The sequence below is a fragment of the Micromesistius poutassou genome, assembly GCF_964030765.1.
Source record: "Micromesistius poutassou genome assembly, chromosome: 7".
Classification (NCBI taxonomy): Eukaryota; Metazoa; Chordata; class Actinopteri; order Gadiformes; family Gadidae; genus Micromesistius; species Micromesistius poutassou.
This window is the reverse complement of record NC_140277.1, coordinates 11,357,724-11,383,367: the sequence shown is the minus strand read 5'-3', so window position 1 is coordinate 11,383,367 and position 25,644 is coordinate 11,357,724. Positions and strand designations below refer to the sequence as shown.

Genomic DNA, 25,644 nt, shown 5'->3' with positions numbered 1-25,644 from the left:
AAAGCCTTTATCTTCCCTATGTATGATTAGCACCTTAGTCTTTCGGGGCCCGGTACGACACAGGGCACTCAGGATCTTCTCCAGGGGTCCCTGGAGCTGCTGTCTGTCTGCGGGGGCCCCGGCCAGCGGCAGGCAGGTGTTCCAGTAATGTCTGGCCGCCGCCCTGCACAGGGGCAGGCTCTGAGCCTTTTCTGCATAGCTGTGTTGAAAACAACAGAGACAGAGACAAGAGCCGTGAAGACTCCCAACGGATATTTGCCTGAAATCACGACAGGGAGGAAACCAAAGACCTAGAGGCATCACATATAGTGTAGAGGCTAGGGCGTTCGACTCCCAGCATGAAGGTACTCTGCTCCATCTCCCTTGTACGCGTGACGCTTTTCATAAAAGTGTCTGCTAAATTATTAAATAGCAAAGAGTAGGAAAAGAGGTAAGAGATGGTTGAGGGAACTGAGAGCAACAGCGAGTTTTCCTCAAAGAATCTCCTGAACTGTGGAGCTTTTTCTTCCAAACATGATGATGATGATTCAGAGGGAGCACCTGACGCTGGACAGCAGGACCTGCAGAGCCTCTTTGTATTTGTGGAGGTCTCCGCTGGACTGGTGTGCCAGGCTCAGGCCCCTCAGACAGGCCACACTGCTCAGCATCTCATTCACTGCATGGGGCCCGTAACTGTAAAGAGTAGAATCAGATAGCAATCCACTCAATCAGTCAATCAATGATCAATAAATGAATATACAAAAATCACGAAATGAAATCACAGGATGTGTAGGATCTACTGAAGCTAAGCTTACGGTGCTTTGCATTAACTGTCATACTTAAGGGTTGCCACTAGATGTCAGCAGTTTCTTACATAGCTTAAAAAAGTCACGGTATTCGTCCGCCCACACACATACGCGCACACACACAAGCACGCCTTAACACAGACACACACACTCACAGGGAACCACTGATGCCTCTAGACACGGCGCCCTCCAGCAGCAGCGCAGCCTGGGTGCAGTGGACCACCAGGTTGTGGTCGTCACCATGGCGACAGAGCAACGCCAGCTGGCTCCACACCTGCAGCTCCGTCTCCGCGTCGCTCCACGCACAGTCGGACGCGGCGCGCACAAGCTAGGGGCAAGACGGTGGTTGGGGGGTGGGGGTACATAAAGATACGACAGGGACACGTTCTGAGGAAGACAGATGATGATGAGCAACAGAAGGGATGTAGTGAGGCGCTGTGCAGATGGTGAGAGAGTAGTGGAGAGTATTGAAGGCAAACCACATTTTAAGTGAAAGTAAGAAGAAATGTTTCTTGCAAGGAACCATGGTGTGATGAGCCTTCCATCATTGCACTGGTGAACTTGGCTAGTCTGTTTTTATCTTCTGTTATGTCTGTGGTGTGCACGGACGCAGGTGGAGCGGAAAGTAGGTGGGTTTGGGGGGGGGGAGACGGACTGACGGAGGTACTCACTGACGAGAGGCCGGGCACCGTGGGCTCCGCCTGCACACCGTCTCTGTTGCAACACAGGTGCATCTCCACGGCAACCAGCACACGTGTCATGGCCGCCACGGACTCGTCTCCCTTACACTGTCGGTGGACACAGTTGGACGATCATAAATACGCACACACACACAAACTTAAGTAGGCATGGGATGACAAATAGCCTGTGGTGCTAAAATCACCTGCGTTAAATATTACATAGTCCCTTCACTGCAGGGTGCGGCGTTATTGGAGGCACAGAGTTGTTGTTGCACTGATTTACTTGCAAGTAAATCATGCATATAGCTCCTGTAATGTTTAATCACCATAGAGTGTGTGTGTGTGTTTGTGCGCTCCAGATATAGCCTTGATGCTCTCCTCGATAATAAATGACTTTCCATTATGAAGGAAATGAGATGATGAATGATTTAGCGATCCTAATGAGATATAAGTCGTAGCTATATTAACTGTGGCCTTTTAGCGGGAGGGGGTCGGTGTGGATTTGCGTGTGTGTATGCATAACAATGTGCAGTGTGTCAACTACCCGACCCAAACTTCAGTGTGAGGCCTGATATGTCAACTGTTCAATATCCCCTCAATTTTTGTGAATTGTGCACTATCTCAGCTCAATAGACAGGATAAGTACAAGTTAATGGACCACCACACACACACACACACACACACACACACACACACACACACACACACACACACACACACACACACACACACACACACACACACACACACACACACGTTTTAATTCTTTATTTGAATCCACCAATCACATTACAACGGACAGGATTCAAATATTTTCAGAGATGAGATACTGCTTTGTTCAAGGGTACAAAAAACATCTCCTGCGCCACACTGCAAGGCTGCCTATCACTGCTGATATGGAGCATGTCCCAAGCTGCCAAAAATCAACAACACTAGCTTGCATTGAAAGCCGAGGTCCCTTAGTTTTTCCAGAATGGACTGGTACTTAACAAACCATTCTTATTTCCTAAAGTGGACAGGAAATGAGTCGTCTAAAGGCTTAAAGGGTTGTGCTCTAATCGAAAGGCCAAGCCGGAGGCTTTGCTATACATATGCTCCCATTATTATGACAACTCTCTCTGCTGGGGAATAACCTGCACCAGGAGAAGGTCTATTTAAAAAATGTCATGGCCTGATGAGTGTACAGGCTACGCCCCCAGTGAACGCACCGTGAGCCTGACATAACACGTTACAGCCCATTAAAAGCCCATGTTGCGGTGACACTGAGCCAGAGAGGTTTCCGCGTGACTGGATTTTACTGCTTGCTCCGGCGAGCGATTAAAGGGATTCCAGCAGGGCTTTCCCCCTATTTTTATTAGCTTGTCACAGAAGAAGTCATTTGTGTGGACAGAAATACGTTCATGATATCATGGTAATGCAGATTCATAGTAATGTATGGGCGTGTGACAAATTGAATATGGAAATCAGTAATGTGTTGCTGTGTTAACATGTCGCCTATTGAATCTCATGTACAGATTACCCTGTGCATGAATAGCGGCATTGTATATAATAATAACTGTTCAGTGTTCATTTAGCTTTAATACGTTGAAAATAAATACCAATGTTTAGATATTTATCACATCCAAACCATTCCTCGATCAGAATTCAATATATCGTATTCATTGTCACTTAGGGGTGTCCTAGAGCAAAATAAACCATCGGGCCCTGGCCAACGACAAGTAAATATGAGGGCGGGGTGGGTACCTCTACCCCAATGTCCTTCATCTGGCTGACAGGTTGCTGCAGGAGCCTCTTGATCTGAACCCAGGTGGCCAGCACCTGTTTCCTGGTTGCCATGGACACAGTCCCTCCAGGGACCGCAATGCTGGACAGATGCAGGGCGAATTCACACAGCTGAAAAGACACAGAGGAAACGTAGGATTAATTCCCTTACTAACGGGGGGCCATGATTAATAGACTGATTAGGGCGGCGACTCTAAGCCAGAAGGTTCTCAGTTCGATCTCCCATGTCCGCAGCCTACCTGTGTGCACCTTTCACAGGCCTGACACCAACCCGTTTACCCCGTATGACACGTGTTCATGAGGTCACTTGTCCAAAGTCGCTTTGGATAAAAGTGTCTTTTGAAATGAACAGTGAATGTGAACCCAGCATGTTAGCGTGTTCTCCGGTCTCCTCCTGTTAGTCCCAAGACCACCCGCCCACCTGTCACCCCAGCACCACTACGACAACATGACAACATCCTCAGCATGCTATGTGAGGCTCAGCGGGCGGCCGTGGTAGAGGCTTACAGCTGGGAGGAGACCAAACCCTACATGTTATTACTACAGTTGGCACAATTTTGCTAAAATCAATTTAGATAATTATTATTATGCCAGTATTTTTACATTTCATGAATGATAATTCACAGATGAAGAGGTTGATTAGCACATGTAAGCTTCTCTATAGCCGCGTGCGTGTGTGCTGTTGTGTGTGATTTTGGAAATGTGTGTGGGTGATGTGACGACCCTGGTGAGTCTTTGACTCCACCCTGGCTGTTTGGTTTGCCTGTCCTCTCTCTCTCCCTTAATAGGTGATGCAGTTCAGGTGTGCCTGATTGGCAGCAGGATAAAAGCCCTGCATTCACAACAGTCAAGGCGGCTCCCTCCTCCTGGCTTTCTTTGTCCTTCGTTTGGTTACACATAGACTGACTTTGCATGACACTTTTGGTTACTTACATTTAACTGACTTACACCACACTTCTTTATCTTTATTCACTTTAATTCTGTTAAAATTATCTTCTTACTTTAATAAATTCTTTATTATTGTAAAACGGCGTGGTCTCCCCCATTTCATGTTTCATGCTACAGAGCCAGCATGTCACATATGGGGGCTCGTCTGGGATTTGAACCCGGGACCTCTCGCACCCCAAGCGAGAATCATACCCCTGTGTATAGGGGGGTTTTCCCCCATATGTGACATGCTGGCTCTATAGCATGAAACATGAAATGGGGGAGACCACGCTGTTTTACAATAATAAAGAATTTATTAAAGTAAGAAGATAATTTTAACAGAATTAAAGTGAATAAAGATATAGAAGTGTGGTGTAAGTCAGTTAAATGTAAGTAACCAAAAGTGTCATGCAAAGTCAGTCTGTGTAACCAACCGAAGGACAAAGAAAGCCAACACGCCAGGAGGAGGGAGCCGCCTCGACTGTTGTGAATGCAGGGCTTTTATCCTGCTGCCAATCAGGCACACCTGAACTGCATCACCTATTAAGGGGGAGAGAGAGAGGACAGGCAAACCAAACAGCCAGGGTGGAGTCAAAGCAAGGGTGGAGTCAAAGACTCACCAGGGTCGTCACAGTGAGTGTTCCCCTAGTTTGGCGTACAGAAATTTCAACTGAACGGACTCAAATGGGCTGATTTGTGTATTCTGCTGTTGGAAAATAGGTACACACACACACACACACACATATATACCCCCCCCCAACACACACACATGTATATATATATATATATATATATATATACATATAAACACATACCTCCAGAGCCTTGTTCAGGTCCTTTAGGGCGGCCGGCTCCATCACCAGGGCTCCCCCAACATGGCTGGTGGAGCCTGCCTTGTCCAGGGTCCTCCCCGCTCCCTTCTTAGTCCTGACTCCGTCTCGGCCCAGCAGAGGCTGCAGCAGCCCGCGGGCCACGCAGTCACACAGCAGCACGCACAGCGCTTGATCCCTGTGCAACACAACACAGCAGATGTTCCCCGCTGTCACTATCTGGCGGTGGAACTCGTCGTGAAAGTGAAAGTGAAACTCTCTGGCCCAGGGACCGAGAGTTTGAGCTGTTGTTGTTGTTGTTGTTATCGCTGCGTTTTTGGGGAAAACTCCAGAGCCTTGGGATCATTTGATCTTTGTTTTGTGGTGAATACTCCACAAGTGCTTGCCAAATCATTTTAAAGTAAGTTTGTTTCTGGCCGTGCTAAAGTTGCTGTTGGTTTGGACTAGTAAACACACCAGGGTATTAAAGTCAAATGTTGTTAAAAACATGAATTCCAATCCTTTCATTTCTTTAATGATCCATGTATCTGCTGGGGACTAAATGACCCAGTACTAAATGACCCAGTATCCTGAGTTTAAAAGCAGGGTTTGTTTTGCACCAAACTGACGAAAGGGAATTTTTCTTCATAATTTCTTATGAAAAAAATAAAACAAAATCAAGATATAAATTGTATTAATTAGATGCAAATCATTAATTCATTACAATTGTAAAAGTTGCAATGTTTGCAAGACCCCGTCACATGCCTGCTCCCAACTCCTCCCAGAACCTACCCACAGTGTTCAGTGCGTCTAAGCATGTCTACTAGCGTTTGGAAGGTGGGAAGGAGGGTGCGGTACTCGCAGGCCGCCAGCAGGGGGCGGCTGTAGTTCCACAGGTACACGGCCGCATTGTCCACCATCCACCACTCGCCAAGCTCCGCCCCCAGCTCCGCCCCCCGCAGGAAGCCAGCGGTGGCATAGGCTGATAGAGACTGGATCCAGTCCCTAAGAGTAAGATAAGAGAGGAGAGAGAAGAGAGAAAGAGCGCGCGAGAGCGAGAGAGAGAGGGATTCAATGGATACATTTAGTTTAAATTATCTAACGACACACTTAGAAAGATGCTCAGAAACACTTTAAGGGGTTACATAACACTTTTTAACAGCTGGGGGGCAGCAATTTTGCAATTGGAAAGCCATGGGAACCCAGCAACCCATATGCTTGGTTTGCATTGCGTCCAACATCGTTGTATTGTTTAGGTTTAGACATTATATGGTTGCAACAGAAAGATGGCACAACACGCTGCTCTGCTTCTTTCTAGGCTTTAACAAAAGAGGCACTGCTGGGGGCCCCAAAGAGTCTGAAGCTTTAGGTTTGTGAGTGTGAGTGTGAGCGTGCAAACGTGTGTGTGTGTGTGTGTGTGTGTGTGTGTGTGTGTGTGTGTGTGTGTGTGTGTGTGTGTGTGTGTGTGTGTGTGTGTGTGTGTGAGTGTGTGAGCGTGTGCGTGTGACTACCTGTAGACCACCCAGTGGTCCTCAGAGGCGGGGCCCCCTCTGTCCTGGGGCAGGACAACGGGACAGTTAAGCTCCACCCCCTTTGATTGCAGCTTCTGCACGGTGGCCTATGAGGGAAGGGGAAATCTCTCCATCACAGACTGAAGAAGGCTTTTTTTTTACCTTCAGATGAAGTCATCAAAACAAAGGAGGTATTAATATTTTAAATGAGTTTAGCTGTGGCACATCAAAGGTTGTTGAGGAAAGATTGGCAGTGGCTTTTGCTTTGTGAGATTCTGAAATAACATTTTGGCTTTTTTTTTTTTCACCAATTTGGTGCATCCCTTTTGATTCCCTTGACTTGTGTTCAAAGCAAAGGGAAGCCGACTGTCACAGAACAAAGGAAAGAACACACTGGAGACAGAGGCGCCTCCAGGGCTCCTGCAAGGTCACGAGGTGAGGATCTGTTGTCACTGCCTTTCTTCAAAGTGCTTTCGAGCTAATCTCCTTGAGTCTGGGGGGGGCTTAATAAAGGCTTGATGGGAGGTGGATTACACACAGCACCGCAAACAAGCCCAGGACTCCACCCAATCAGCTTCCTCCCCCATGGCCACTCGTTAAGAAAATCCCATAAAGCTAATTTTCTGATGCCGGCGGCGGAGAGCTTTGTAATTGTTTTATCTCCTATCTCAATAAGAGAAGTCTACCTGGTTCAAAAAATTTTATAAATTAAAAAAATTCTCATATAAAACCTCCATTAACTTTTTAACAAGCTTTCTTTGAAACTGTTTAAGAAGGTTTTGCATGAAAGTAAACAATATATAGATGAAACCATGACATAAACAGCGTCACGAATCCCAGAAAAATATGTGCCCAATCACTGAGAATATCAAACAAAGGTTTCTCTGTTCACTGCTGATTCAACGTCCATCTTCAGTTAATAGCTTGTGATTAGGTTCACCTTGGATCAGTCCACAGTCCACTTCAAATAAAGTATGTTTTCAGCTGGGTTGTTTGTATTTTGATTGTGTGTGCGTGTGTGTGTGTGTGTGTGTGTGTGTGTGTGTGTGTGTGTGTGTGTGTGTGCGTGCGTGCATGCGTGTAGGGGGTGAAGGCCTAGTGATGAAGACAACACACCTCGGCATTGATAAAGTAAATTTCGGCCAGCAGACGAAGCACGTCCCTGGAGGCGGCGTTGACCTGGGCAGAACCTTGCTCTTCCTTTAGAATCTGAGTCTCTGCAACAGAGAATAGCAACCATTTTAAAGCGATGGCAGAAGTCAATGTCCCTTTCATTTCCCACAGGGTTCCAACTTATCTTATATAGATGACAAATGACTCGTAATTAGAAAACTACACATTTAAAAGGTAAATGCCATCGTTATCATGGAGCGCACCACAGTGGGAAATGTAACACCCCTAAAGCCAAATGGTGAAGCGATTCACCTGCACAAGACATTACAGCAAATAAAACCGATTCAGACAATGAAACATGAATTTGAGGTAACCTGACAGTTAGAAGGGAAACTGTCAGAATACCCTACATAATTCCCTTTGAGGGAGTGTGAGTGACACAGGGAATGTTATTCTACTCAACTCATTTTAACCCCTTTGTGCCGTTCACTGGTAGCAGTTGTGATATCTGTTATCATCCGTCAATTCAAGCTGAACACTTTGTATATACTGTATGATGAGAAACTAGGCATTTCAAAAATAATGATAATAATAAAATAAAATGAATAAATGCAGTTTATTAACATTTTCTACATTCAACATTTTTATAATACATGTAATAAGCATTCGGCCAAGCACACAAACCATTATCTCCACACTACTATTGCATCCAAAGTTAGGATTATCATTTTGACTGCGGTCTGTTTCTTGTCAGGAAAGAAAATGGTCTTTTGCCATGCTGGCCACACCGGACAGCTAATTAAAAAGCCCTCAAGATCCCTTCCAAGACCTACTCTCAGTCCATCTGCCATCGTCGTAGAGCAGACAGAAGCGGCAAGCAGCTCGGCATACATCCCACACCTCATGTCCCCTGGCAGCCTTCACCAGCATTGCCCACACATGCACCCTGGAAACACACAGTAGGAAATATGAACCATAGTGACAACAATAGTCCAAGTAGAGCTACTTATGCTAATGAAGATAATAATAGGATGCAAGGTACAATATGCAAGATTTGCAATCTAGCCACACTCCTCACCTCTTCCTACTCTCTTCAATCCCCGTCCAGCCTCAAAAAACGAGGCACACTTTGAGAGATTTAACATGAGATGTCTCTATGCTGCTGCAGAGTCATAGACTTCACCTTGGTCCCTGTAGCCTTAAATTTATGTCTATACATAACAGGAGGTCTTTGAGTGTTTTGTTTTCGTTGCATATCGTACCTTTAAGATTAATAATGAAAATAATTGCACGCTGAGATTGTGGATTTCCTTAGCGGTGAAGGCTGCCTTGTGTGTAGTAAAGCATACAGTTGAAGACACACTGCAAATGTTATTTTGTTTGGGTGGTCATCAATAATAAATGGTACCATTGGGGAAGGCCTCTTTCAGCAGCAAAAGCAATGTTTTCCCTCCCTATCATGAACGCAGCCTATCCCTCTGTTTATTTATTTATCCTAGCGTTAATCATTTTCGGAGGGATCGGGGGCAGCTCCAGCGTGGAGCAGGCGAATAAAAGTGAGAGACGGAAGAAGAAGCACTGGCAAACATGGATTAGTGCCTCACTCGGGATATCGGAGAATAAGAAGCTCATAATACACACGGCTGGGTGATCCTTGGTGGACCAGGGAGAAGCTGAGGGGGATGATTGAGAGACCTTGAGAGGAAATGGAAAGGCGCAGATAGAATATAGCAGCGTCTAAGGCTCATAGACCACAGGCCCTGAGGCACTTAGCTGGTCAGTAATATCCATTGATTATTTTGATTTCAGATAAAGTCTGATGGCTGACCAGCTGGGAGTATGGGGCGTTTCACTTCACCTTTGCTGCATATTTGTTTCGACCAATCATGCAACTCAGCCAGCCATAGTGAACTGATAACAAGCCCTGTAACGTTTTCAAATCAACAGAGTAGACTGGCCCCCTTGGAAATGCACTCCTTCTGAAAGCTTCCTCCACTTGTGCAAAGTAGTTTTATTTTGTAGAATATCTCTGTAACAAGGCGTAACTCCGCCCCATGCAGTTTATGGTTTCCGGCCGAGGCTCCGTGCCAGAACAAAGTAGGACTACTGGACCCCCCCATGCGCACCTCTCTGTGGCGTTGCTGTCATCTGCCAGTCTCTCCAGGTGTCCCTTCACCCCCTGGACCGACAGAGAGTGATGCTGGGCCTGGGCAGACAGCTGATCTGCAGGTACAGTCCCATCAGTGCCTAAACAAAAGACCAGATAACCCACATATAATAATATTCACACAATAAACCCCACCCCCACAAAACCCCACCTCCCGCCATTAAACGCGGTCAATTAAATAAGCTAAACAGTTTGCCCTGCACTTCAGTAATGTTCCGGAACCAATTGAGTGTATGCCTCTATAATGTATGCAACATGGAAGGAATGTGCACTCATGTGCACAGATACCCTGGGAGGGGGTATCCATTTGGGTCAGGGATGCTTATGCAACCACCCCTATTATGCCAACCACAGGCATTGAACATAAAAAAATGGGCTTTTACAGTGACACAAAAATGTGTTCCAACCCTTTTTATGCATGAATGCAAAGCCACCTAATCTGGTTATATAAACAATGGCGGTGCAGGATATAACGTATATGCCTTATTGCTGAACAGCTGCCCATGGCTGCTCCGGAGGGAGCCGGACATGTCCTCTCTGAGATCACGAGATGATGAGCCGGGCTCTGCACCAATCACCATGGTCCTTTTAAGAGCAGAGAAATATTCACTCCCCGTTGAAAAAGGTACGCGGGCAAAGCCGGGCATGCATGTGTTTTGCCCCTGTGGCGAAGGAATCTGAATGGATTTTTCGGCCTGGTCCCTGGTGAGTTATGGCTTTGAATGGTTGGTTAATCCGGAGCAGTAGAGAGCACTGGAGGGGCTCACGCACATCAAAACCAGGAGCCACGACCAAAAAAACCAACCCCCCCACCCACCCTACTGGCGTCACCAGAAGGCTGCCCTGTCCTGTTGATGTTGATGTTGATGTTGATGTTGTTGTTATTACAATATACACCCCGGCCTAAGTGTCTTACGTTCACCATAAAAAGATATTTGAGACCCACTTCCATTTCAATCCAGACTTTCCGTTGACCCGGGGACATCAAGGTCTATTTGTTCAGTGAGCAATGTGTCGGGGAGGTGTTTGGACACAAACAAGAGGAGGTAGAATGGAAGTCGTACTTTCAGGGGTGCAGTCCGCATCCAGCACTATCTGGAAAGCATCAGGGGCCAGGAGTAGACCCGCTTGGACCAGCGTGGAACGAATATCAGTGCTGTCCTGTGGGGACTTGTCCTTTGCCTGCAAGCAGAGGGGGAATAGAGCAAGAGAGAAATATTATTCTATTCTTCTAGTACAGCATGAACCACTCTTGGACATTGCAACCTTTGACCCCTGCTTCCCCACCGCCACATCCCAAAGACTAGCAGCCCCCGATTTGTTAATGGCCCAGTCAAACATTTTTAATCAGGCTTTTGTCACCAGAGATTAGAGATGATACATTTAGATGCATAATGACTAAAGCCCCATTTTCTTGATTTTGTTACATGCAGACATAATAAACTGATTATGGAGGGTTTGTCTGGAAATCTCCATGGACCTAATGTATTAAGCACGGCCTTAAGGCAATGCCATGTCCATGACATGTGTCATGGGCACATTTCCAGTAGATTGGCTGCTGACGGAATATCAGAGGGAACATTAACACAATGGAAAAATCCCCATAACTTCCGTCAGTCAGTTATGTTCGGTCTGGTTCTGAGTGGTTCTCCGAAGACGGGCTAGGGATTCTCCAGCTGGTGTAGCGCAGGGTAGAGCCATGGGTCCATCATCAAGGTATCACACACGGGAAAAGTACCAAAGCAAGAAACACTCATCTGGAATATTTGTGGGAAAGATAAAGGAACCTGTTGGAGCAGCATGGCGGCCCTGTCCTCCGGCCTGCTGGGGGCGCTGTACAGGGTGGCTCTGAGGCGCAGCCGGTGAACCGTGGCCAGCAGGCGCTCCCTGCGTGGCCCGTCGGCCAGCAGCACGGCTCTATCCAGGTGCCCCAGGGAGGCCTCCAGGTGGCCCTCCTCCTCCTCCAGGGAGGCCAGCTCCTGGTGCACCTCACAGCGGGTCTCCAGCAGCAGGCTGGGGCAGGGAGGCAGGTTCGGGGGTTTCAAGGGGGGCGCCTACGCAGAGATAACCACACTCCTCTAGGCGGTTTTGGTCTGGCCTGAGCCCCGTTGAGAAGCAAAGCGAGGTGTGTGTTTTTTTTTCTCTGGTTGCCTGAAAAACGTTCAGTTATGACGGAAGAGCGATTATGTTGAGTAGTAGCCCGAGTTATACGACCAAAACTCAGATACAGTCCAGATACATGTCGAAAACCACTCTGTAGTGAACAGAGCATTTACATTTTTCTTCCTTAATCGAAGACTTTAATTAAATTTCTTTCCTTTTTTTTGTTATATATTTGATGGGCTTTTTCTTAAGGACATGAAAATGAAGAAAGACAGGAAAGTGGGTTGAAGAATTTCTCGTGTCGGTTCAGACTAATGTGATGAGTCAATGAGAATACAGGTATTCGCTACAGGAGCTTGTTAGAAGAAGTAACCCAGTGAGAATACCCTCACGCACATCAACAGTGGATGCACTTAAATTAGGCAATCGCTGGAAGATGGATAATAATTACAGTGAGGAATTATTTAATCAAAAAAGCTGTAATGAGTTTTAGAAGCAACAATTTAGAACAACTCTAGGGATCTTTGTTGTGATGATCTTAATTCCTGTTCTCTAAAATGATTGACTATCAAGTCAGAGATTACCATCTGGCTGCAGATTGCCTGCTGTTGCAATGATGATCAAGTGCTTGTGATATACATTTTTTCAATGGCAATTTTAAGACAAATTCTGACAAAAGCCTCCTCTGTGGGTGACAGGTTTGTGTTATTTATGACACACACTCAAACTTGTACCGAGATATCAAATGATAACCATCGCAAAGCAGTTTCGTCATTTGAACTGAGCAATAGTTTGAAATGGAGAAGATGTAGACGTGTCTAGTGATGGCCAATATGAAGCGAAGCTTTGGAGCATGTATCGAGCAAAAGGGGGAGTTCCAAATGAAGCTTGTGTCGAGCCTTGTGTCGTTCCCATAAAAAAACACGTGACTAATGACAAATGAAGCCTCGGTTTATGAGTGTGACGTTTGAAGCTTCGTTTAGGACCCACGCGAGTCGACCCTCTCGACTCGGATACGACTGTTTCGGAACGCAGTATCAGAGTCTGGTTCACAAACCAAAACGTTTGTGTTACAAAATCACAACTTCAATTTAGTATGTTTCTAAGAGGTATCTAAAGGGCTTGAAAGTAGCCTACCTGAGTTTGATAGGGCCTACATCAAAATCAATGGCAGAATCCTTCTATTTAATGGCGCCCCGGTGGCACACAGGGTTAAAGCGTGTACCATGTAGGCAGTCCTGAACGCAGCGACCCGCGTTCGAATCCTGCTCGTAGTAATTTGCTGCATGTCCTCCCCTCTGTCTCCCATACCATCCTCTCTATCTCATTCTATAAAAAAAGTAAATCTATATAAAAAAAGAATAGTTCTATTTTCCATTCTTGATATCTAGATTTATGAATGAAGTACTGCATAATCTTATAGTACATCAATCAAATCAAAACAAACCCTAGGATGGGAGACCATTCAGTGTCTTCATGGGTTTTGTGTAATCAGACCAAAGGTAGACTATTATTTTTCTTGTTTTTTTATTGACCACTAGGTGTCCCTAGTGAGCATCCGAAGCTTCGAGAAATGAACCTCTTTTGGCTGGAAGGCTTCAAGGTGTTATGAAGCTTCATCTCGCCATCACTAGACGTGTCATTTGTAAGGGACAGCAGTCAACAAAACCGACAAATACTTTCCGTTCTGTACTGAATTCAGTCGAGGAGATCTGGGAGAAGATCCTAATAGGGTCTATACAGGAGTGCCAGAGTGCCAAACCCTAATCATGCACAGCTGGTCTAATTACAGACACAGAGCCTCTTGGGCCAGCTGATAACAATCTCCTCATTAGCAGAGCAGTTAAAGGACAAGCGTGGAGACACCAGAAGAGCGCTGTTATTTGCTGCCAGGGTGACGCAGCGCTCGCATTGACCCACTAGCGCTTATTTTAGTGGCTGGTCATCTGTTTCCTAATTAACCTTCCTGACCTAAAATTATGCACACTGTTGTGCATTGAAGTTGACAGAGGGCCAATCCCAAAGTCCGGACTCACAGACTTTGCTGCGCGTTCTAGTAAAATTAGTAAGGCCTTAGGGCTGTCCCAATGTCGAATTTCAAAGGGCGTGAGGGTTTGAGTCCACACTTACCGAGCCCTTTCCCTGAGTCTGCATCAGTGCAGATTTCATATATGGGAATTACCCACAGTACAGAGTGTTGTGACGTTTACCGCAGAGACCATAGGGAAATCCGGAAATTAGGAAGGTAAACAATAACAAACAAATGATTAACAATTAAGAAATTTGTATGTATTGAAAAATATGTTAAATGAGGCAGCCATCTCGTGTGCCTTGGCCGTGTGGAAAGCAACAAACTTAAAATGAAAATTCCCAGACCGGCAACCAGCAACTGTCAGCAACATCTTTGTCATTAAAAGTTGCCAAGGTAGCATGTTCTCTCGTGAAGTGCTGTCCCAATCACATTTTTACCTATCTGAGCCCATGTGGCCTCACACACTCACTCACTAAGTTAATTAGCACCTGAGATCAATTAAGTCTGTGAGTCCTAAGTCCTTATGGTGCCTTCACTTGCTATGGAAATTATGGTAAATACCAAAAGCCAACGTGAAAATTGCACATGAATACTATACCCCCTTATGTCGTAATTTCCACTGGAGAGCTCATAGAATATTTTGATACACGAGCTGCCGAGATGAGATAACCTTTGACCTTTTCAACAGTAACAGGTCAGGATCTGTTGGTCCGCCATTTTTCATTTCACTACGACAACAAAAGCACGAACACAACACACTCATAATTTCCAGTTCACAAATGGAAAGGATTCTTTTCCATAGCATGTGAAGGCAGCAAAGTCCTCAGGGCTCACTTGGGATTGGCGCTTATTATACCACCAGTGGGGTAAACTATGAACCTCACTGAACATACCCAGGCTTTCTTGGAAAAACCTGGATTGACAGAGACGCAACTCGCAATCAGAGTTAAATGGTACTACGACGCTCACTTAGGATTTGATTTGTCAATCCAGGTTTTCCGCCTTAGGGTCAATGCGCGTTCACATAAAAGGGGAGTTTATCGATTTTACTCACCTTTACAAAATGGATAGAGCAAGAGCAGTCTATTTCACTCAAGAGGAACAGATAGTCAACATGAACTCCTATGAGGAGTTCACGAATCAGATAACAGCTAGGGGCAACACGGTTGCACATAATAAGGCTAGGGAGGCGTGCTGGCAAAAAACAGCCAATAGTGAAAATTCCTAAGTGAAAAGATTCTGCATATTGTCTAAAAAATAACTGCCAAATGCAGAATTGTTCACCATTATGAGGATTTGATGAGGATTTCAAAATGCAAAAGCAACGTCCAAACTGCTTTATTCTATAATCTAGGGATTTGCATTTAAATACACCCTATGTAAGAAATGTATAGCATATGTTTTCAACCACTGAGATGTAGTGGCGGTGGCATAGTGGATTACTATAAGACCCGAATGCCAGTGACTGGGGTTCAAATCTTGCAGGTCCATCATCATTACTTTTACCCCCATAGATGTGGTGCCACGTGAAAGCACGGCCTTGTGAACATGGGTTCAAGTTCGAAATAAGCACAAAAATATAATTCCATAACCAGTATTCCATATGACATAAGAATTGGGACTTTGTAAGCTACACATAAATGCGCATCACTTGGGAGACAAACCCTGCATGCAGAAATTCAAGACTGACGCGCTACCTCCACTCTACCACTCTCTCACGGAGACACACTGCGCAACAGTAAGCATTGCCTAATGCCTACATAAGGTCCAACAACTTCACTACCCAGTGAAGTGTAGCAAACGTTGCTCATCTATCCGTCTCACATCTAGGCGGACACGCCCACTTGTGATGTCAGACGAGGCAGATTTCAGAACGGCTTGTAACGGCTCATCACACTCACAACTGGTAGTATAATACGTCACCTTTAAATCCCCCGTACTTTCTCTTTCTAAACAAACGTCCTGCTCCTGCTTTTCCACACCACAAACACAAAACCCTGCAGGGCGTGCAAGGCACCTGTGGATGTCCTCCAGGGCCTGGGCCACCCTCTGCAGCTCGGCCCGGATCCGTTTCCTGAGGTTGCGCTGCAGCAGGGGCAGGCAGACGCTCCACTGGGTGGCACACACTGCCTGCACCGCTCCGGGGTCCGCCTCGCCTGCCGCCACCGCCGCCGCCACGCGCCTCAGCAGCCGATCCAGCTTCCCTATCTCCTTCAGTCGCGCCTGTCAGGGAGCAGAACCAGATAAGCTATCTCGCAGAAAAACCATGACAGAAGCTGAATATAGAATGGGGTTGGGGTGTGGTTAGAGATACGGACTGTGTAACATAATGGGGACGGGGATGGGGGTCATGGATGCGATTTTGGTGGTGCGTGATAAAGCACCTCAATGCCAGCTTTGGAATAGACGCCCATCTTCTCTTGCTTCCTCAGAACGTTGAGTTCACACTGGACGCACTCCAGCATGACGTGTTGGCTGGCCGTCTAGCGTAGAGAAGCACAGACCTGATCTCAGCCGTGGGTCATGGTACATACATCACGGTAATACTCATATCAGCGATACACACAGGCGCTGATGACGCATTATCAAAAGAGTTGATGATTTTCAGGTAAATCATGGTTGCTTTTTATCTTAAGTATAGCTGTGACATTCTAGAAGAGCTCATCATTGCGGGCATACCATAGATAAATCCCTTAATTCATGAACATTGAGCTAATGCATAATTTTTCAACGAATATGCACCCGGCGGCTTCCCAGCATGTGCCCCGCTGAGCGCAAGCTCTTCAGATCGCATTCATGTAATTCTTTATCGCGCGGGGCCATGCCAATCAACGTGCGGAGACGCGCGGTGCTGCTTTGCATATTTTATTCCTGGATATCTCACTGTTTCCTTTGCTGAGCTCAGCTCCTTTAAGCAGACGGCGACCACCTCCTGTTGCTTCCACTGCAGGCCCAGCAGAGCCAGCTCCAGCAGCAGCACAACTCTGCAGAGCACAGATTCAAGCGGCCTGAGATTCTGGTGGAGTATTCATAATATTCACAATACGATAGGATACTGCTTTATTGTCCGACATGTCTGATATGTTTTTTGCATCCCAGCAGCATCGCTAAAAATATTAATTAAAAACATAAAAACACAGATGCATACTTTTAAATCATTATGAACACAGAAGACAATATTCGAGAACTTTCAGCCTACATCTGATCTGGGATTACGCTTCAGTCTGTCTAACCCTATTACATTATTGACCCCTTTATCTCCGGTTTGTTGGCAACAACGTTGTTAAAATGCATGACGTGTTAACATGAATAAATATGAGGCCCACAGCAATTATTCCTGCACGGGTCATGCAACATAGACTATGGGGTCCTCAAGTCTCTCAGAGCCTGCAGTGCATACAGAAAGACTCATTTAAAAGTGTTTTTGTGTGACTCATATACTTACTATGGAGGATGAAATCGTTGCCCTAGGGGCAATAATTGGAAATTATTCATATCTGGAATATAATTCTGATGGCATTAGCCTGGAGACCCTCCTGATCACATGACATCACATCCTGTGTCACTGCATGGATCAGTCTGAACCTCTTGCCGCCCGCATGGATTTCTTGTGCAAGGACTGTGTCGTAGTTGTTGGTGTAAAATACAGGCATAACATAAGCAGGCTCAACACATCCCTAATTTCAGTTATTGCAGAAACAGACTAAATAACAACTGTTGAACAAGAACAAGAGCATGCACTAGCGGAGTTTCTCAGCGGAAAAGAGGTTTCCGGCATTCTGAACAGCACACGTTTATGGCGTCACTTGTTTTGTTACGCTGATTGGCTGAAGCAGTTTGTCTTGTCAAGGTAACTACTCCCGCCCACATCCACCAGGATGGTCTTCAAGCTATTAGGTATGTGCCCTGGCACAGAATATGCATAATATCTTTGTGATCTCAAGGGGTATTTATTTATTTATTTGTTTAATTTATTGAGAGGTTTGAGAAGCAACATAGAATGGTCTTTGCTTTTTATGGATCAGGGGCAGAGGGGGGCAGGGGGGGCACCCACCTCTCAGCAGGGGGGATGGTTTCAGAGGTCTGGCTTGTGCTAGTTGGAGTCTCCCCCGGCATCACAGCATGGGGTCCTACGTCGTGGTCAGCCAGCAGACTGAAAACCTCTTTGAGTTCCACGACATCCTCCTCGCTGAGGAGACACGACTCTCGCTCTCCTCCCTCCACCCTGCTGACGATGATGAAGATGTGAAAAGTGTGTGTGTGTGTGTGTGTGTGTGTGTGTGTGTGTGTGTGTGTGTGTGTGTGTGTGAAAAAAGGAAAGTGAGTTAGAGAAGATACATTTGGAAACATGCATAGATCAACTCTCCATCCCTCCCTCCACCCATCCATCCAAACAACCACCATTGCCCGCCCTTGCTCTGTGCACACACACACACACACACACAGAGCAAACATTGGACGGACCCGGGTTGGTACAACTTATAAAGATATGGACAACACAGCTGGGGGCTCTTGGTGAATCACCATGCCTTTTCTGCTGTGGCCTATAGCGGAGCTACTGCACCATAATTAGCTGTGACACATCGGGTACATGATCGCATTGTGGGTCATCCTACCATCTGCGAGACTGCAAGCTAATGCCCCCGACCAGGCAACCTGCCCGGACGGAATGACTTCCTGACCCTCCAGCTTGTTACTGGGCGCCAGTAGGTCGTTGACCCAGTGATCTTGGTCGAGCCAGTGGGTAGCAGAATGGTGTCCCCCAAAGTACAATAATACAATAGTAGCTTATATATACAATAATACAAGCTTTATGATCGAGAGAAGCAGGGAGTGACGAAACAAGCCTTACACACGAGCAGTGTGGTACTGTGTATAGCTGTGTGTGGGTACTAGTCTCTGTAATAGAGGACCTACCATGACTCCGGGTGGAGTGAAGAGTCTGGGACTAAGCCGGATCAAACAGGTTCAGTATCAGCATGAAAATACAAATGCACTTGGTAATAATAAACTGTGATGGCATTGGAGAACAATGCTCTTGAGAAGGAATCGCTGCCAATCGTCTGCCATGACCGCTCTGCGTTTGAAATGAAAGTACTTATTTGTCTAACTTTTCAAAACTGTTTTTTAAAACCCTTGTGCCTCAAAACAGTTGAAGCGCTTGCTGAAAGAGCAAACATTAACCAAAGCTGATCAAGCCTTCCCCACCCGAAGACTGCTTTAGGAAACAAGATATTGACTGAAGTACGGCTTGTTTTGGAGTGCTGGGGGGAAGAGGCCTTCGTCTCAGGAGGATAAGAAAGAAAACGAATGTTCTCACAGAGCTGAATCCTTCAACCATTTGAAAGCATCTTTCATCCTTTTTAAAGCAATAGAAATGCATCTGAAATGAGTATAAATAGATTGTTTTATTTTTTCACATTAAAAATAACTTACTTTTTAAGCTTGAGTATTTTGTGAAGAACTGCCCCACTGGGACAATGCGTGGTGGTCATATCTGGGCTACTGTCCCCCAGCAGCTTGTACTGAACCTATGGAAAGCAGATAAGCATTAGCAGACCGCCAATGTCACTCCCTACAGTTAGATGGTTCAAGGCTTTATGTTACCATGAGGGTGATGACTTTTGGATACAGATGTGGGGCGTGCGACGTGACAAATTCTGATGTAACGGTGGAATATCTGCAAGCATCCTCCCTCCTCCCAGCATCCACAAGGCATTCCACCAGATGTCTGTAGACAGATAACCAGCGGCATGAGGTCATATGTAAATGTCAATGCTAGAGGAAGAATTACACTATGGCTGGTTGGAGGGATAGGACAAGGGCAGGTCAAAGAGCATTGAGGCGACTGGGTTGGGATGGGCACTGTTCGTTGGTGTGCCAGGTGGAGACGGCGATGACAGCTGGATAGAGATAGAGTCGAGTGTGTGTGCGTGTGTGTGTGTGTGTGTGTGTGCGTGCGCGTGTTTGCATGCCTGTATGTGCGTGTGTGTGTAGTGTGCGAGTGTGTGTGCGTGTGCGTGTGTGTGCGCATGCTTGCATCATGAGCTCCGCCCTCCAGCTGTGGTCGGGCTCCGCCGCCTCCTCCAACGCCGAGACCACCAGCGCCAGCGTGGGCGCCAGGCGGCCCCGCAGGCCCCGCCGCAGGAGCGGGCGCATGGCCTGGAGGAAGCGCAGCGAAGTGTTGAAAACCAGGAAGTGGTATCTGGTCACAAAATCAATCAGTCAGAGGATTGATTAAACACAATGAGGGGCCGCCAGGGGGCCCCAACAGCGCGAGCAGAAAGAGGACGAAAAGAGACATGAATAATTCACACGGCATGTGCACATATCTTCCGTCTCATACTACATCTCAATTAAGGCCCACTGTCGAGTAGGGAGGGAATACACGCCAAAATATGGATCCATGGAAACTTATGAATTGCTAATGAGTGTGCATTTAATGAGAACATATTAATAGTGCATCACAGGGGAATAGGAAGCATTTCTATACGAGAGAAAGTGTTTAGGAATCGGAGAGGGGGGGGTGGGGGATGACAGCGCAGTGCTGCTTTTATTAACCAGAGACCGTGTCTGAGCTTGGCGCTATTGGATGGGTTAAGTCTTTGGTGTTTACTGGGACCATTGATTTGCGCTCCACGATGGAGCGCTTATGAGATCATAAGCGACACAGGGAGCGTCATGTCTCCAGACGCGTCTTCTTAAGAGAGTAAGCTGCCGAAGAGAAAGAGACAACCCTTCTGATCCTTTGTTTATCATCTACTACATGCTATACCCTTTTCACCCCAATGAGGGTCCTTTGTGCAGTCTAACGCTAAGGGGGCATAATCAGTCTGGTGTGAACACGGGGGGGAATAGAGAGGGGTGAGTGGGGTGGGCTAGGTGAGTGGGCTGGTTGTGAATGATCCAATATGAATTACGTTTCAACCAGTGTCATTGCCATATTTCACATTTTTTAAAGAAGATCATGGGTATTTTTGGGATGCAACCCAGCATGAGCTCCTACTGAGTGCCACGCAGTCGCCTCCTCAGCCTTAATATTTCCCTTTCATACTGGCTGTGTACAGGCTGGCATTGGTACTTTTGTGCTTACTGCCATACAATATTAAATGTTAATGATGATATACATAATCATAAATGATTCCCATTCCACGCCACTTAAAGAGAAAAGCAAACTGAAAGCGGGTGGAAGGGCAGGGGCAAACTTCAGACTGATTTCATACCTCGGATTGTTCTTTGATATCTCAATGGCCTTCTGAAAATACAGCAGCGCACTTTCAAAGTCGTCCTGAAAGTAAAGGGATGTTGAAGGAGACAGTGGGGAAGATGATGATGTCACTTGACAAGGTCAACATGTAAATCAATCCAGGCTACTGTTTAATGAGAAATCAAGTGTATTATGCCTACAGCTAATGATGGTGGATGAGGGTGCCACTAACCAGTAATTATTGGCAAATGTCAAATAGCTAGTGGTTGTCTATGAAGCTGGCTGAGTCTATCTATAACAAGTGTAAGATATATCTGTACATCACTTTTTTTCTGTGTGTGTTGTGATAGACTGAGTACACACACATACACTTACACTCGCGCACGCACACGCACACACACACACACACACACACACACACACACACACACACACACACAAAAGTCTTGCGAGCCCTTGAGACCAATTTGCTGTCTTTACCACGTTCCCGGTGGTTGCTGGAGACCTCAGCTGGCCCTGGCAGAGGTAGGCTCGACACAGGAACTGATTAGTTGCCGGGTTCCCTTCAAAGTACGACTTTAGACACGCCGCACTTATCTCCAAGCAACCCAGCTGTAAAGGCGGAGCACATGTGACAAAATATAGATTTCACCTCTCCACCTTCAATTCTTTGTAGTTCTCTAACACATTATACAAATGTTTGAGAAAGACATGATGTTTTTCTGTTTTCATCTCTCTGAGCGTTGTTTCATCTTTTTTAATATACAATTGTGTCTCAAAAAGATATCAAGTTATGAAATTAAGTCTGTTAATGATTATAATGATCATAATTATATTGCTAAAAGGTGATGTATGCTAAAATTGTTTCTCAACAATTGAGAGGTGTTGCATTCACACTTGTGATTGACAAGCAAGAGGGATTCCCCAAACCAAAAAGATGCCCCAATGGGTCTGAATTGTGCCAGGAGCTGTCTAAAATCAAAATAGTTTCATCCAGAGGCCGCTGCACAGTCAACCAGAACAGATATTATCACAGTGCATACTCACTAATAACTTCAAGATGGTTATCTCGGTTCAAACACATAAGACTGAAATTATAGCTCCTAAATCGTATAAATGTATTATTACAAATTGTATAATACTCTTTTGGGCCTCACACAAGACTAAGGAATTGCATAGGACTGTGGTTATACAATAGCTTTCAATTTGGCTTACATAACTTTTTAATAGAGACATGAATGAATCTCATTGTATGTTTGTTTTTTGATGATACACGCTTGATGAAAGCAACGAGTGCATTAATAGTGAATGAATAAGATCCACTCATCCATGACTCGAGTGTGTATCCCTCTTAAAACCCAGCTTCTCAAGTGGGTCAAGGAAACGATGGCTAAAACAAAGCAGGAAACTAAGCTACATAGGATATGTGGTGACGAACATGGGATTCTAAGGATAAAAGACTATGTATTGCTGTCTGGATGCTAATTATTTTTGGCTTGGCATTTCCCTATACTGTTTCACAGCAACGCCCAGTTAATATACTGTACAGTCAACCTCCTTTTTTTCTATACAGGAAGATAATGCAGCGTTAAAAATAGCATACACTCATGGATGGTGAGAAAATATGAAAAAGGGAACCGCATCTCCTTTATAATGTTATTGTGTTCAGGAATCCCAAATAGGCCTACGTTTTATCCTTTCCTTATGAGTTCACTCTGTGTGGAACAATATGCATGACTGGTCTAATGTGATGTGTTAAATCGAATTAGACAAGCTACAATCTACAGTCAGACTTTGCTGTAGTTATTCAAAGAATACAAGGGAGGAACTAAGAGCAGGGCTCTTACTCTTTCTTTAACCACTCAAATGTTACATTTGCATATATTATATAATAGATTCATAACACACAATCTGCATGATGGTTGTATTTTCTGTGTACATGGGAGCTCTTTGAGTGAGTGTGTGCTTATTGCTACAGCCTGGTTTGAACACAATGATGGCAAGCTTTGACTGTATCCCACATTCACTAAGAGGCTCAGTTTGCATGATGTGTAGTGGGATGCTAATCTCTCTAAGACTGCTTAAAATTTCATACCAGACCACAGACACTCAAAACACCAGCATTCCTCAAATCCCTTCACTGGCAGCTATTCACTAACTCATCTATGATATAACTGTTTCAGTGGGAGCAATTGATTAATTATCCAGTCTAATTGTGGTTCTCCTTGCGATTCAGTGAATGTGTTACTAGTGCTATGTAGGCTACATAGCACTAGTAAGTAGTAACACATTCACTGAATAACATCACATATTAAAGGGATAACCTCCCTAATGTAGGTTGTTATCCCTTAAATGCCTCTCTTTCTCTAATCATTGGTATACAGCAGAGCTGCCAACTCTCACGGGTTGCCTGCTTACGCTCACACGCCACACATCCAATCCAGTTGGCAGCCCTGATACAGTTCACGTTCAAGGTCTAGCTAGCCTAAAGTTCAGTTCACCGAAGTTAACTTTCAGGGCTGCCAACTTTTGGGTTTTCGCTGGCGTGAGATTCTGTAGAATCTTGTAATGCATACCTTATAGCAGGGTCCGCGGGTGTAAATGTTGGCTGTGGGGGAGGCGATGGGGATTGTTGACGGGGGGGGGGGAGATGTGTCGTGAGAAAGTGGATGTGTGGGCGTGTGAGCGTGTGTAAGCAGGCAAAAACGTGTGTCACGCGGTGAAACCGTGAGAGTTGGCAGCTCTGAACTTTGTTCGGCTGATTCAACGCCGTGATAAAACCCAAGGTGATGATACGGTTTACATGGCTTTCTCCGTGAGGTCGCCAGCTCACCTGTAGAGCCTCCTCTGCACACAGCACGTGCAGCTCCGGGGCGCAGCAGGGCCGACGCGCGCCTCCTCCGTCGGGGCGTGCGTCCGTGATTAGCTGGTATGCTTGCCGCAGAGCCTTCACATCTACACGCACGCACGCACGCACGCAAAAACACACACACACACACACACACACACACACACACACACACAGGTCAGTCTACGTCAGGTCATGACTTCAAAAACATCTATTAAAAAGGTATTAACGTGTTTTAAACGACCCTACATTTTCAATAAAAACGTGAAATTGACATTATATCGAAATACCTTTGTGTTCCTTAGCCCTGTTCAGATATTTTATAATATCCAGATCCATGCCCTGTGCCGTGGACAGTTTGATATTAGTTCGTTCTCGCTGTTTAAAGGTGGTTCTACCTGTATTTTTAACGACTCATATTCAGGTAGGGTTTTTCAGCTACCTTTCTTGACGTCTTGACTTCTCACACAATGTTGTATGGTCTTGGAATATATCATCAAATACGTTTAGACATCGGGCAAATTCAAATAAGGTACTTAACAGCCCTCTGGTTTGTCAGTGTGAGCGTCACTTAGCAACGGGAAGCAAAGGACGCTCACACAATGTTGTATGGTCTTGGAATATATCATCAAATACGTTTAGACATCGGGCAAATTCAAATAAGGTACTTAACAGCCCTCTGGTTTGTCAGTGTGAGCGTCACTTAGCAACGGGAAGCAAAGGACGGCAAGCAGAAAGGTTCAACTTTGGTACCACGTTTGTACACCTGACACCGTATTATCTCTATGGATGCCGAATAAATACGCTTGTGATGTGTTGTAGAGAAATATTTGCGCAGTAAAAGTAAGTAAGGTACACAATAGGTAAAACGAACTGAACTGAAACACAACACACGACACACAACAAACTTTCAAACCGAGTTTCCCAAAGGCCTAAACTAATTGTGGTAAAGCCTGAACAGGTTTTCAGCAACCACCGAAAATATAGGATGCATACATATACTTGATAGCCCATGGCCCTAGAGGCTTCCGCAGTATTGTAATCATATTGGTAGCTAAATAGTTTAGTTCAAACAATGAGTAACATTTATAGGCTGCCTACAACACAACCAGATTTATTGGTGACATTAAAATGTTGAGTGACATTAAAGAGTGATTTCTAGTCGCCTACCGCTAGTTCCCATCACATTCAAACCCTTTCCCCTGTAAAATAATATGAAAAGAGCAAGCCTGGATTATGAAGAGATTTAGTTTAAATGTAATCCATTTAAAGTGGATTAAAAACTATAACTCAATTTGGTGGACTGAATATATATACAAGCATATATGTAATTTCTGGCTATGATTAGTATACATACACATTTGTTTCAAAGGTACGTTATATATTTTTTATATATTTAAATATTTTATAATACTTTTCCTATTAATAACACACATCTAATATTCATTCTTATCCAGATCATTGCCTGCAGCATTAGTGCACCTGTAGGAGAGCAAAGGTAACATTGCACCTGACACAACAACACATGAATCACCTCAACATCATTCACAGGAGTGTCAACAATGCTAACGACTCACCCAGACTAGGTACAAACAATGCAATAGAATAGCATGCTGGGATAGGATAGCATACAGTTGCATTAGCCTACCTGTAGCCTACCTATTTAATATGTTAAATTAA

General features: G+C 45.2%; 1 protein-coding gene across 1 annotated transcript in view; it reads right to left on the bottom strand.

The window, feature by feature from the left end:
* The window catches only part of cfap46 (cilia and flagella associated protein 46), a gene marked incomplete at both ends in the record, with an annotated part of 89,763 nt that overhangs the window by 46,981 nt on the left and 17,138 nt on the right, over window positions 1–25,644 (bottom strand). The window contains 21 exons of the mRNA XM_084470203.1: window positions 57–199; window positions 541–672; window positions 941–1,113; window positions 1,457–1,573; window positions 3,209–3,358; window positions 4,990–5,182; window positions 5,776–5,988; window positions 6,495–6,601; window positions 7,611–7,711; window positions 8,441–8,553; window positions 9,734–9,854; window positions 10,839–10,956; window positions 11,562–11,787; window positions 15,927–16,132; window positions 16,294–16,392; window positions 16,794–16,893; window positions 19,950–20,114; window positions 21,133–21,197; window positions 21,597–21,728; window positions 23,950–24,071; window positions 25,430–25,446. Coding sequence (XP_084326329.1) covers window positions 57–199; window positions 541–672; window positions 941–1,113; window positions 1,457–1,573; window positions 3,209–3,358; window positions 4,990–5,182; window positions 5,776–5,988; window positions 6,495–6,601; window positions 7,611–7,711; window positions 8,441–8,553; window positions 9,734–9,854; window positions 10,839–10,956; window positions 11,562–11,787; window positions 15,927–16,132; window positions 16,294–16,392; window positions 16,794–16,893; window positions 19,950–20,114; window positions 21,133–21,197; window positions 21,597–21,728; window positions 23,950–24,071; window positions 25,430–25,446 — 2,813 coding nt within the window. The remainder of the gene's footprint in view (window positions 1–56; window positions 200–540; window positions 673–940; window positions 1,114–1,456; window positions 1,574–3,208; window positions 3,359–4,989; window positions 5,183–5,775; window positions 5,989–6,494; window positions 6,602–7,610; window positions 7,712–8,440; window positions 8,554–9,733; window positions 9,855–10,838; window positions 10,957–11,561; window positions 11,788–15,926; window positions 16,133–16,293; window positions 16,393–16,793; window positions 16,894–19,949; window positions 20,115–21,132; window positions 21,198–21,596; window positions 21,729–23,949; window positions 24,072–25,429; window positions 25,447–25,644) is intronic.